General features: G+C 39.3%; 1 protein-coding gene across 2 annotated transcripts in view; it reads right to left on the bottom strand.

The window, feature by feature from the left end:
- Window positions 1–9,092: 9,092 nt before the first annotated feature.
- The window catches only part of LOC122560199 (proto-oncogene tyrosine-protein kinase Src-like), a 166,290-nt gene continuing 160,602 nt past the window's right edge, over window positions 9,093–14,780 (bottom strand). For both annotated transcript variants that reach the window (XM_043710602.1, XM_043710603.1), the window contains one exon: window positions 9,093–13,469. In XM_043710602.1, coding sequence (XP_043566537.1) covers window positions 13,261–13,469 — 209 coding nt within the window. In that variant the 3' untranslated portion in view covers window positions 9,093–13,260. The remainder of the gene's footprint in view (window positions 13,470–14,780) is intronic.

Raw genomic sequence — 14,780 nt, 5'->3', positions numbered from 1 at the left:
CTGAGGGGGTGACCTTATAGAGGTTTACAAAATTATGAGGGGCATGGATAGGATAAATAGACAAAGTCTTTTCCCTGGGGTGGGGAGTCCAAAACTAGAGGGCATAGGTTTAGGGTGAGAGGGGAAAGATATAAAAGAGACCTAAGAGGCAACTTTTTCACACAAAAGGTGGTACGTGTATCGAATGAGCTGCCAGAGGAAATGGTTTAGGCTGGTACAATTACAGCATTTAAGAGGCATTTGGATGGGTATATGAATAGGAAGGGTTTAGAGGGATATGGGCCAAGTGCTGGCAAATGGCACTAAATTAAGGTTCAGATATCTAGTCAGCATGAACGAGTTGGACTGAAGTGTCTATTTCTGTGCTGTACACCTCTATGACTTTCTAACTCTAAGTGGTTTTAAATCTACAAAAGACAGTCTCAATTTGCTTCCTTCCTAAATGTCCTGTTAAAATTAATAACTAATATAGGAAGATAGTGGGCATCTGTTTCCTGACGATGAAATGTCCAAAGCTAACTAAATGCACACAGAGAGTCAATGACGCACATAATAAAGAACTTCGACATATTAAAAGACAAAATGAATGAATGCTACTGTTTTTCCTAGCACCACAGACCAATTAAAATGTGGAATATTATTAATTGAAACCATTAATAAAATTCTGCTTTGCTCAGACAGTACTTATTAATATTTGAAGGAGAAAACTGAATGTCCAGCTTTGGAAAAGTGGTCTCCTACTGGAATTCACATTAGTCACCGATAGTACCGTTGTCAGTAAAAAATTGGATATTTGCAGTTTGCTAGCAGGAACAATAAGCATTTTGTTTCTGCGTCTGTCTGTGAGCATAGTCCACTTCCACGTTGTCTTTGTCAACATTACATATGTTCTCCGTTTGTTTTAGTGATGTTCATTTGTTTTCATGATGTTAGTTTGTTTTAGTGATGTTCTTTACTTGCCAAACATCTCCATCTCCTGAGGCCATTGACTCCTTGCTCAGGTACAGCGCCAAGAGACCAGGCATCTCTAATACTGTGTCCAAATGACCATTTTCATGTGACTACAGACAGGAAGTAATAGGCTACTTATTGTGGGTCTACATAGCAAAGTCAGATTCAGTCTTCTTCACATGCTTCCTGCAATTAAAAGTGATAACAGTGTGTGACCAAACATCACAGAAGCCAAATGTTGTAGCAATTCTGGCAAAAAGACCTGGAAAAATTGGCTAATGTACAGAGATATGAAAATACAAATTAGGACCAGGAGGAGGCAATTCAGCCATTCAATAAAGTAATGGCCAATCAGTTTGTGGCCTCAAATCCATTTTCCTGACTATTTCCAATAGCCTTTGACTCTCTTGTTAGTCAAGATCCTACTGATCTCTGTCTTAAAAATATTAAATGCTGTTCTCTGAGCAAGCGAGTTCCACAAACACATGACACGAGAACAAGCAAAGGTAAAAAGGGGTAAGGAAATTGAATACTGGATTTTTGTCAAGCAGCTGTGAAAAGTGCAAGCCTCTCTTTGTAAAATATAATCTGTATGCTTGTTTGGATTTAAACTCTGATTTAATTTCGCAATACGCTGGGAGAAAGCTGATGTTATGCAGCACGATGTCTGTAGCTGAACAAGATTGACAAAACTTAATCTCATAAGGAATAACAAATCTTAAGAGATCTAGCAACAAGTCAAGGGGTGTAATTTGTGAAAATTGCAAATAGGTAGAATTATTTTTAAGTGTGAGAATTTTACAAAATAATTTCTTACAATTGTCAACAACTACTTAAGTATGTTGGCCTTGGCCTTCTGACTACCCTTGGAAAAATTCTGACCAATGGTAATCCTGTTAAGGATTGCTTGTTTACCTGTGTGTGATTGTCATGAGTCTGGACCAATCCAGATGTCTCCAGCCTGGGAAACCAGCAACAACTCCATTGAGCTCAGCGGCCAAAATACACACCCTTTTGATGTGCCAACACCTGGCTCCATCTTAGGTACAGAAAATAGAGAAAATAAAGAAAAACATTACACTACATTACAGAGTCTATTATAAGTCAGGAAAATAAGAAATAAAGCTAAACTGATAGACTTTACAGTCTTTTTCTAGGGGCTTCCACATGGTCTGACTGAGCATCATTGGTTCTCCACTAGTAATCATCTTGGAACCACGTCCACTGGCCAACATCCCCGCTCCAAGCTGATGGCCGTCCCCCCTCTGCTCCAGGCTGCTGGCTATCTTTGCTTCACTCCAGGTCCACTGGCTGCTGCCCTCACTTCAGACTGCTGGCCGCTGCACCCACTCTAGGCCAACTATCTGCTTCGCCCACCCTAGGCCCACTGGCCATTGCCGCCCATTCCAGACCCCTGGCCGCTGACCCCACTCCAGACCGTTGGTCACCATGTCCAGTCCAGGTCATTGGTCACTGCTCCTAATCCAGACCCACTGGCCATTGGTCCCATTCCAGACCCCCGATCGCTGCCCCCACTCCAGACCCACTGTCTATTGTCTGCTTCTCCAGACCCCTGGCAGCTGCGCCCCTGTCCAGTCCAGGCCATTGGTCACTGCCCCTACTCCAGACACCTGATCGCTGCCCTCACTCAGACCACTGGCCATTGCCACCTATTCCAGACCACTGGCCATTGCCCCCATTCCAGTCTCCTGGCCATTGCCCCCACTCCAGACTCCTGGCCATTGCCCCCACTCCAGACTCCTGGCCATTAGACAATAGACAATAGGTGCAGGAGTAGGCCATTCTGCCCTTTGAGCCAGCACCACCATTCATTATGATCATGTCTGATCATCCTCAATCAGTATCCTGTTCCTGCCTTATCCCCATTACCCTTGATTCCACTATTCTTAAGAGTTCTATCCAACTCTTTCTTGAAAGTATCCAGAGACTTGGCCTCCACAGCCTTCTGGGGCAGAGCATTCCATACACTCACCACCCTCTGGTTGAAGATGTTTCTCCTCAACTCGCTTTCTGAAGGTCCAGGTATATTATATCCACTGGATCTCCCTTGTCCATCTTCAGAGTTACATCCTCAAAAAATTCCAGAAGATTAGTCAAGCATGATTTCTCCTTCATAAATCCATGTTGACTCTGACCTATCCTGTTACTGCTATCCAGATGTGTCGTAATTTCATCCTTTATAATTGACTCCAGCATTTTTCCCACCACTGAGGTCAAACTAACTGGTCTATAATTCTCTGTTTTCTCTCTCTCTCCTTTCTTAAAAAGTGGGACAACATTAGCCACCCTCCAATCCGCAGGAACTGATCCTGAATCTATAGAACATTGGAAAATGATCACCAATGCATCCACGATTTCTAGAGCCACCTCCTTCATACCCTGGATGCAGACCATTGCCCCCACTCCCTCTCCTGGCCATCGCCCCCACTCCAGACTGCTGGCCATCGCCCCCATTCCAGACCACTGGCCACTGCCCCCACTGCAGACCACTGGCCACAGCCCCTACTCCATACCCACTGACCACCGTGTCTAGTCCAGGCCATTGGCTGCTGCCCCCACTCCAGACCACTGGCCACACCTGCCGTCCTGGGCTGCTGGCAGAAGAGAAAAGACAGAAGAGAAATAAAAACACAAGATACAGATAAAAAGAGAGAGAGAAAAAAGAAATGAACAGATGGAGTGGACAAGCTCCAGCTGGAGAATCTTTGTCTGCCACCCACTGTATCACCATCTTGATTAACTCTGATGTTCCTCTTGGGTTGAGAGAGAGGTGGATATTAAAGGACATGAAAAGGACAAGAAGCACAGCTGCTTCTTTCTGTGCTGATGGGGAGGTGCCCTGACTGAATGAATAGGCAGAGCAGAGGGTCAGTCATACCAGGGTTTGGGGTTGATGACAGGGAGTGAGGGGAGATGTTGCAGACGTTATTGAGAGTGGTAGAGCATGAGTCTTGTTGAGAGGTGGATACAAGATATCAGAGAAAATAGTGGCACTTGACACCGGCAGAGCAGAGAAGATCATTGAACTTCTTCCTAATGTCCTGGATAATCCTCCAAATTGCCAAGACTGCACTGGTCAGCATGGTCTGGGGTTGGAGCCTTCACTTCCTGGTCCTGGGCAAGGAGAAATCCCCCAACCAGCGAAGCATCAATCTCCCCTCTTGGCTACATTGGGGAATACAGGCAGAGGACTTTGGGGCTGATTGTACTGGCCCAGGTAGCTGCACAATGAACTTTTAAAATGGTGCAGTTGCAAGGGATGCTACTGAATTCTGACATGTCTGCTGATTGGCAAGTTGTTCTGGGAATTGTATATGGGAAGATGGCACCGGAATCTAACATGAGAAACACCACAGAGAGGATGTAGTTAAATAATGTGATGAATTTGGTAAGATATGGCTGGAGAACTCACGAGACATTACAGCAACTAACCCTTCAGAAAAGTCAATGCAACTCAGACTTAGCCAAAAGAAAACATAAGATTCAGGCCAAAGACAAAATCTAATGAAATAATACTCATATTGCAAATATTATGAAAAAAATCAAAATCATCTCATTCAGTCAGCATTGCAGTGATCTCAATAGTACATTGTGTTGGCCTTAAAAACCTACAGTACAAATTAAGCCATAGCATGTGGCTTAGCTTCTATGAGAAGCCATAGCTTCTCGTTCTTCTCTTGAAGATGATGATATTATTATTTTCCTTTCTCATTGAGAGAAAGAACATGGGATTTCGACAACACTTTTCATATCCACACCAAAAAATGTTCCATAGCTACTTCACAATCCATAAATTACTGAAGAAGTGCGGTCACTAGTGTCATTTAGGCAAACATGATAGCTAATTTGCTCACAGTTTGATTCCGCAACCCGTAATACAGAAACCAAGGCAGAATTTTCCTCTTTTCAATTAAAGCATTTTATCAAAATGACAACTATGGATGCTGTGGCTCAGTGGGGTTTTTCTCACACAGTCTTCATATTATTGACTATGCAACTGGGCTCTTCAGCATCTACCGCGTGGAAACGTGTGGCAGGAGAGGTCGAAGCTCTCACCAACTGCTGGGAGCTTCAGCGTTTATATTGCAGGAACCACATTTAAAATCCAGCGGCTAACCATTTCAGACACTGCAAACCAGGAACTACCCCGCTCACCAAGGAAATGCAAGTTAGATCGCCACTTTGTGCATGGGGACACGAAGCTGGTTGGTGACAGGTTGGCAACCACCATGGAGACCTAGGTCCAGCACACAATTTCTCCTGGATATGTGCTTGGACCTGCATCAATCTACCTATAAATTCTCAGCGTCAATGACAATATGAGATGGGGACCAGGGCTTATGACCTTATTCCAGATGCCTCTTCTTCTCAACAGAGCCCATTTGATGCCAGCAGGTACCTACAGGGAGGACCCTCAGAAGTGCCTGGAATCTCCATACCATTCCTGCATCTGATGCAAAGTCTGTAGGGGTCTAGGCCAAGGCAGTAAGAGATGGACACTCTGAGTGAGCTGAGGCTCTCTCAGTCCAAGTTCTGGCAAGACAACGAGCTAAGTCTTCCAGGTCAACTAGGCCAAAGACAGAGCAGTCTCTCTCCACCCCAGCTGCAGAAAGCAGGATTGCAATTAGATGTCATTAGAGGAAAGAAATGAAAAAGTACTGAAGGCATATAAATGGCATGGGTCACACATGGTTGATAAAGCATTTTGTAAATTTTTGTAAATATATTCTCACTTGCATTCATAAAGTTCTACTCTAGTGTAATTTTCATTGGTTAAATTACAGCAATGTGATTTGAGAAATAAGCAGCAACTCAGACTCCCTTAGAATGAATGATGCTTTAATGGTTAAGCATTGCTTATCTCTCACAAGCAATCAAATTCTTAACTGCAGATGGCCTCAGCTGACAAGGATCCCGAAACTGTGCCATTAATGGCTGTAGCCAAGCCATTGCACTTTGATGTGACAGGATTTTTGTTGAATGTCACATCCAAAGGCAGCACAGAATACAGCACTCCCACACGGTAATTTGAAAATCATCAATTATGTGCTCGAGTCCTAGCAGTTGGGATTGAATCCATGATCAGAGGAAGACAATTTTGCTATTGAGCCAAACTAACATTTCAAATCCCTGGTTTCAGGAAACTGAATGATGAGGCAAGCCAAGATAATGGCATCTTATTGAGGTATGTAAAGTACAAAATGGTGGAGAAACCGTTCTCCTTGAGTTTTATGTCGAGCCACCTTAAGATTGCAGAGCAAGAGAACAAATTGGTCAATGACAAATTTAGGACTATTGTTCAGTAATTTTGTTCATGTGAAAGGTGATAAACATCTGGAATGATTTCTCAGATGGATTAATAGAAACACAAATTTCAGAATTACTCAGGGACAGCTAAATACTGTGTATAAGACAATCATATCTTTTACAGAAGGATAAGCCAGAAATGCTGAATGGCCTCTGACATCACTGCACTAAAAACATTGCAGAAATTGAGGGAGGCAGTAGTGTTGTGGCAATGAAACAGGACTAGTAATAAAGACTCTGGCGAATGTTCTGGGAATGAAAATAGAAAGTGCTAGAGCGACACAGCCAGTCTGGAAGCATCTGAGGAAACAGAAGTTTTAAGTCCAATATGACTTTTTCAGAGACAAGAGTTTGAATCTCACCATGGCAGATGGTGAATTTTGAATTCAATTAAAAATCTGGAATTAAACGTTGGTCTAATTGTGATTGCTGCTGCAAAATCCCAGCTGCTTCACTAGTGTCCTTTAGGGAAGAAAATCTGTCATCCTTAGCTGTCTGACCTACACGTGGCTCCAGATTTGCAGCAACGTGGTTGATTCTTAATGGTCCTCTGACGTAGCCCAGCAAGAATAATTACGGATGGCAATAGATGCTAGCAACACCCACAACCCATGTATGAATAAATAAATAAATGCAAGTAATTGTTATCATCACATCTGGTTCTCCCCATCCTGACTGTGTTGACTTCTCGCTGGAGTACAGTTCCACAAACATTGCTGACCTACCAATACCTTGTCCAGATGACCACCATTACATGAAAGTATTATTATTGACTGCCAAGATCCTGTTCTCCCTCTGTGACCACGCTGCTTTACTTCTGGGTTCATAAGTATTAAGTATGGTAATCACCTATCTAACTTTTCTTTCTAGTGAATCAATAAGCTCAAATCAATCGTCAATTTCTGGTTGATTCTGGTTCAGATAAGTTGTTAGCCACGACAGAGGTGAGTGTCCAACAATAAAAAGCTTTTTTTAAAATTGTGTATTCCTTTAAATTCCCTCTTTTTCAGACCTTAGCTAAACTGAGGCTAGATGCAGTACAATGCACAATTCAGGAGGGATGAAGACAGCATGTGGTACATCAAAAGTGACAGTGTGAAAAACATGGGATAGAAAGAGTAAAACAAGAGGAAAGGTGAATGTTGAACTGCCTGCCGTTCTGTTTATTCGCCGTAGAAGAGGGCAGCTGTCGTGGGCGCTAGGGAGAGTTGATGTAATGTGTTGCTGAAGCTATTGCTTGACTAGGCTGTTGGATGGACATGCTCCCCCTGCTGGAGTGCAGAGAAGTCTGTGTCCCGACTGCTAACATGGTGCAGGGTAGGGGCAAGCTGGTGTGTTACTTATTGGGGTTAACGTTAATTTGTTCTATGCAAATGGGAGAATTTGAGGGTCACTTCTCAACCCACCCTTTTATGATCCTCTGTTAGGTTTTTAAGGGACCTGAAACACTGTAGAATTTTGTTTCTACGTATGATATTTTTTCCGTGTTAGAAGTGGATGTAACGTACATAACAGTTTTCTTTTCCTAAATGGGCCATAATCACAAGTTATTACTTTATTTGGTGCATTTTGTTGCAGACTCAATATAGGTCTGAATCATCATTGATTTTTAAGTATGTTAACATTTCTGTTGAAGTGACAATACAAGCTGTGTGAACGTAATTTTACCACCATAATTTCGAGACTGAAGTTCAGTGATATTGTAGAATATAATGTCGCCCTTCATTATGGTATCAGTTGTAAACGTTTGTCAGAAGATGGCTGCTTATGTTGTCTTGGCCTTATCCATTTGTTATCCTCTATTTTGTGGGCTTGAACCTATACTGAGTATATTAATTCCATACAATTCTGACTAAATATTTGCAAACAACCTGTGGAGATGTATTACAAAAAACCTCTAAAGTAATTGGGACTTGAAACCGAGCCTTCTGGCTCAAAAACTGGGATACTACCTCCTTGCCACTGGAGCACTTCCATAATCCTGATTACAATAAAAAAATAGAACTCTAAGCATGCGAGTATACTTAGTGAGCCCTGTGCTAACTTATTAGTGTTGAAGTACCTAATTAAAATAGTTATGCCATCTAACTGTCAGGTTAGATTTGCCTTATTCTGAAGCTTGCCACATTTCCATGTTCAATTTGTCCATAAAGTATTTTCAGATTCTGACTGATTAAGCTTAACTGTTAACATTTAAAGCTCTGAAAATTAGTTCGTTTGTACAATTAACCTCCTATTCGTGGGCTGTACCTGTATTCTGTAATTCCATGGGAGGTTTTCCTTGTATGTCAAGAAATATAAATAAGTTACCATTATGTTGATAGCTGGAATGACCTTGCATATCTTGTGACCAAATGTGGCACTTAGATGCAGGTTCTTGTACCTTAATAATTCTGCTATTAACAATATAAAATTATTCACACACAACTTTTTAATCTTCTGAGCGAGTTAGAAAATTTGACTGATCAAAGGGCAGGCATTGGCCTTGTGGTATTAGAGATAAACTATTAATGATTTGGGAATCGGGGTTTGAATCCTGCTATGGCAGATGGTGGAAATTGGATTCAATTAAAATTCTGAAATTAATAGACTAATGACGAAATGCAGGCAAGTGGAATTAGCTTAGTTTGGAAAACGTGGTTGGCATGGATGAGTTGGATTGAAGGATCTGTTTCCTTGTTGTATAACTCCATCAATCATTTCATTGGCAACTGCAATTTAACGTGAGAAAATAAATTGGTTCCACAATCAGGCACAGGAACAAATAGCATTTTTGTTAGTTTGCAGAAAAATGCCATGATATCACCAAAAGGTTTAATCATATCTGTTTAATTGCACAATAAAAGGAACATGGACTTGCAAAATGAATTTCCTCCCCGCCCTTCCCAAAATTACAAAAAAGACTCCATTCTGAACATGAGATTTATACACAGCAGAAATGTGTGCAACTACATACAAATGTGAGTTTTATTAAGGTTTTCAAAATGCAAAGATTGCAAGTTCTTTTATAAAAAAATAAGAACAAAACAAAAGCAGAGCTAGAAATCATTATATTCTCTGCTTAGGTTGTGGGAATGTATACACCATGTCAAAAGTACCACAGTAACCAAAGCATTACATACACGATTCATTCATTTTAAAATGGAAAAAAAAGATGGTTTTTGAATATATAATAGGCAATAGAAAACCAGAGATTCAAAGGAAGAGAATTATTAAAGTTATCACTTCAGCGGATGTTTTGTTGGTTTACCCTGCCCAAAATTTAAATCTTGAACAGTATGTTATCCATCTAAAATCTTTAATACTGTATAGTATATACAAAGGACTGACTGAACTGATTCCCCTGTTTTGACTCCAGTGTCCTTATATTAATTTACCCACAAATTTGGAATTCTCTTCCAGATCATAGGAAGAATGTTCCAGCCCAATCATTGCAGACTTTATTATTCCTTCTCCTCACACCCTTTCTGTATACCTACCCAAGATTGTGTTGCATTCACAGTCAAGGAAGGTCAAGAGAAACACCTGTGATTGTAAGAGGCATTGCCAAATGCAGTTGGTTGCTGTTAAATAGCAAATTCAGTTTGCACAAAACAATTATTCACACTCGTTAGGAATTCACAGGGTAATATTAACAAGCATTTTCAGTTTCACAATTTCTTGCCCTTCCAAATGTAAACACATGTAATGATTATTGTTCACTCACAGTCAGAAAATGAAATAAGAGCCTTGGAAATATATTATTCATTTAAGTGGTTGTATGCAGTTCAAACTTAAACCCACATTAAAGCATATAAGCTTATGTTCAATTTTAATGTTTAAACACACAAGATTGTTCAGTTGAATATGATGGCAGGTGTAAAGAGGTTTGGCATCTTAAGTTTCAATAAGATCAGCTTTCCATTTCAGCCAAGTCTGTGTGTGCTTCAAACAATGAGCAATCGAACATTGCACTCAAATCAATAGTTAAAAGCAAAGCTTTGTTATGAGAGTGATAAAATATGACTTCTGAATTCCATCAGATGATTCAATACCTGGGATGTTTGATGACTGAAATGTTTTTTTTAAAAAGAACATCAATTTGAAATGGCCAGAGAGGTTAGCTGGTCACAGGCTTGCCAAGTCAGGAAACCAAGTTTATAATAAATAAAGACCATCCAAGCCCCAATTAATATCTTGTCAAAAGGCACTGAAACTCAGTCAGGTGGGAAGAAACCCATTTGTCCGCTTTCTAATTTACTCCTACGCACGAATGCTCATAAATTGGAGATGGGAACTTGGCAATGATTAGCAAACCAAAAGAAACGTAATTTCTGAAGATGAAATTATCCCAAAACAATGTTGTATTTCAAGGAACTGTTTTTTTGGGATTGGAGAATGGATTTGTGACTGGAACCAGGTTTAGGAAAATCCCTCTCTTGGCCTCTTGAAGGATAAAGTGTCCAGTGACAATAACAAACTGGGGAGAAATAGCCAAACAACAAGAACTTAAAATGATCTGCAAAATCTATCACTGTCAAAGATGAAAGACATCAAATTAACAACCATAGTCTCAGGTTAAAGCCTTTACATTTCAAGGACACCGTAACGACTTTAAATTATTTGTGCCTTCCATCTTCCTTCAGCACTGGGCTGTATCTACCTTTATCATTCTACCTATGTAAATCCATACTTTAACACTCCATTTTATTACTTCCTCATATTCATCAGATAATGGAATTGCTCTTTCTTTCACTCAAGTAATGCCTGTACTTGGCTCCATACTGCTAAAACAAACAATGGGCAATGACATTTTTACTACAGATAGATATAGCTTTGTGCTAAACAGAACAATAAATATTTGTTGTTGGCAAATGAGGTGATCAAAAGAACGGAGCCAATCCACCCTCCTTACCTGTTGCAGCTTGTACTCCCCAACCTGCAGTCAAGGTCAATGTCTTCAATGTTCGAGGCAAGGTCTGTTTATGTCAAGAATGTGTCAATATTAATCTACAACTTCATCAATGATAAAAAAAATTATGAGTGGGGGGGATAAATCTCAACACTATTCTTCACGGGAGTTAAATGGAGAAGAATTCAGGAACAAATACAAACAAAATAAGGGAATCAAATAGTTTGTATTGTGGAAAATGGTGTGTATTTTTACTGGGAAGCTCTGGGATATCGTATGTTTTTCTGGATTATCATAACATCCAATAGTAATAAAGCTATAAAATATTACTATAAATGTCATGATACAGCAAGTACCAGAATTAAAGGAGATTTATTAAAGAGATATCAATAAAGTTGATCTCTTCTACATAATTGCATTATAATATTTTGTTGTATTTATAATGCAATCAAAGGCATAACCATCAGTGGCTATAGTCCCTGCATTTTGCCGCACTTTTTTTAATAACAGTGAGTACCGTGAATGCAAATTATTGTTGTTCATCCAGGAGATTCACAATCACAAATAAAACCATTCATAACCACTTCATGAAACATGTGATAGAACATTCTACAGGATATTGGGATAAAACCCAATAAACGACTCTACTAGTGTGTGCAACACAGAGCTTTTGGAAACATATATTAAAATGTAAAAATCCTTGAAACTCCACACTGTAAATATTAGTGCTAACTAATTAATAAATTTATATGGAATTATTTTACCACTGTAACAGCATTAACCAGTTTAAGGTAAAACGGTTAACATTGAACCATATGAATGTCGTACAGACAGTGGAATTTCTATATACTTGTATACATCTGTACACTTGTATACTTCTGTATTCTGCACGCTTGAATATTTACAACATAATTCCAAAGTCCAAAGATTTCAAAAACTTCACTTTTAAAAAAGTAAAATAATTGTTGGAAGATGGATTGTTCAGTTGTAAACCAAATATAACATTTTGTAAATGTCACACATTGTAGTAAGATTGATTTTGTATTGGTAATGTACATCCATATCATCTCAGTAATTCTGTCTGGGAAACAGATTGTTTTTCATATTCAGGATGACCACCAGAGGGAAGTCCTGAGGACAACTAAATACAATTGATTGAGTTAGTATAAGACTGCAGAAGTGAAACAGCGGTGCATGTCTTACAGTTGCAAAATCCATTTGTTATTAACCAAAAAGAACATTACTACCTCAGCTACTGAACTAAATCTGTGTTTTTTTTCCTAAAAAAAAACTTTTCTTTTGCTTGTTCACATTATTGCTATATCAGTGTTTCAGTTCCTCTCATCCAAAGAAATCATTATATACACATCAGGGGAGATACAAAACACTGAAATATTTCTGATTTTACCACCATTTGTTCAGAACTAATTTTCCTCAATTTATATAAAATGGATTAAATATAAATAATATTGAATGGTAACAATAGCAAGTTGTACCACTATTTAAGGAAAAGGAAATGTGCAAAATATCCTAATGCAGTTGCAATTTCCAGTGATGTAAATATGTTTGATTTGAATCTAGATGAACTAACCTAGCACCACATGCACAAGAGATAATTCTGGTTTGTGTTAATCCTAGGTACGGTTAATAGATTTCTCAAGCTACAAGCTGAATTTTTGAAAAAAGTTACTTCTGGAAAGACAAACTTGCATCAATCTTGATTTGTTTCCATTGTTGAAGAATAGAAAGGACAGTCAATAAACCCTTGAGATAACTGAAGAGTAATTATGGAGACAGAATTCCTTGTTTGCTGTTTTGGCTTTGCTTTGCTTGCACCTGGAAACATTTCATTACCTCTTTAGTTAGAATCTTTCAAATCAAAAAGTGAAAATGAAAATTAAATACCTAGAGTGCCTCATCAACAACATTATCTATACAATGTGTGGAACAATATGCAGAAATGAGTTAGTGCACAGTGTACAGGAATTCCAGTTATTAAGCAGATTTAAGGGCTGCGTGCAGCTAGACTTTGTGCAGCTGCAGAATGCAGAAATTCACTATGTCCATGGTGTTGCAAGTATTGGCTGGGCCTATAGATTTTCTCCAGGCTGATACTGAGGTTCCGTGGAAGTAAAATAATCTTCTAGGAAGGACTGTAAATACTCGAAGGTTGGCCTCTCTTCTGGCTCCTTCTTCCAACACTGTATCATGAGATCATGAAGAGAGTCGGGACATTCAGGCGGGCACGGCATTCGATATCCCCGTTCCACCTGATCCAATACCTCCCGATTTACCATTCCTGACAATCAGAACAAATTAACATGAGTAAGAATTCAGAATCCAAACAACCTGCTCTGCAGAAATAATCAGTCATGGAGTGAAGAACAATAGTCATGTGAACTTGCTGTTAATGAGACTTGTGAACTGTTCTAAATTAATTTGTACAGCCCTAAAGAATCAATAAGCCACAATTCCTCTGCCCTCCAACATAGACAGCAATCACCTTGAATCACAATGATTTACTTGAATAGACTGCAGTGTTTATACTAATGCCTAGCCAGATTCAGTTCAGTGCACACTATTAAAGAACTAACCTATCAAAGTGCTTAGTTTTTGTTTCATTCATAAAATAATCAGAAGATGTCCACCAGAGGTTAATACCAGCTGACGTAAATCACCTGCTTTACTGCTCTGGCCATGGACAAAGACAAGACGACAAGTCCTGTTTCCAGGCAATGAGTAGAGAAGAAAAGCATTGGACCCCTATTATAGTTAACCATTTAATCAGGGCCGCAAATTCAACTGTACATCAATTGCCTGATCTGACGATCCAAATAACAGTGATTGCTTTTCAAAATGTAAGTAATTACATACAAAGCAATTTGAGATATCACACGAGGTGTTATAAGGCACAACTTCAACACGGACATTCATATTTTTGTAAACTGGAAGTTAGAAGGGAAAATTTGCATATGTAACAAACTCCTGCCAAGTAAGTGATGTTTTGAACAAGTAGTTGAACAATATCCACTTTTAACTTTAGATAAATTAACTAAATGATAGAGTTGCTTTCAGTCAGCTGTTTAACAAGGCAACATTTTCTTGGTTGAAGCAGTTAGAGCTGAAAATGTGTTGCTGGAAAAGCGCAGCAGGTCAGGCAGCATCCAGGGAACAGGAGAATCGACGTTTCGGGCATAAGCCCTTCTTCAGGAGCAGTTAGAAGAAAGTTTATATATCAAATTCAGAGCTACTCCATTACAGCACAGACATTTACAGAAAATATATAGTTAAAAATCACACAACACTAGGTTATAGTCCAATAGGTTTATTTAGAATCATTAGCTTTCGGAGACGCTGACCCTTCATCAGGTGGTTGTGGAACAGGACCATAACACACAGAATTTATAGCAAAAGGGTTACAGTGTCATGGAGCTGTAATGGTATATTAAATAAATTTTAAAGTAAATCTTTCATCTTTTAGAATGGGATATGTTAGTTTCGGTTCTTTAATATGTAAATCCCAGAACTCCTTTAAAGTTACATTCTCAAGATAGCTTCAGCTTTTCTAACAATAAGTGCCATCTTGTCTGTTTGACTCAACAAACAATCA

This window comes from Chiloscyllium plagiosum, chromosome 20, assembly GCF_004010195.1.
Source record: "Chiloscyllium plagiosum isolate BGI_BamShark_2017 chromosome 20, ASM401019v2, whole genome shotgun sequence".
Classification (NCBI taxonomy): domain Eukaryota; kingdom Metazoa; phylum Chordata; class Chondrichthyes; order Orectolobiformes; family Hemiscylliidae; genus Chiloscyllium; species Chiloscyllium plagiosum.
The sequence above is the reverse complement of the archived record's forward strand: the minus strand, read 5'-3'. Positions and strand labels throughout refer to the sequence as shown.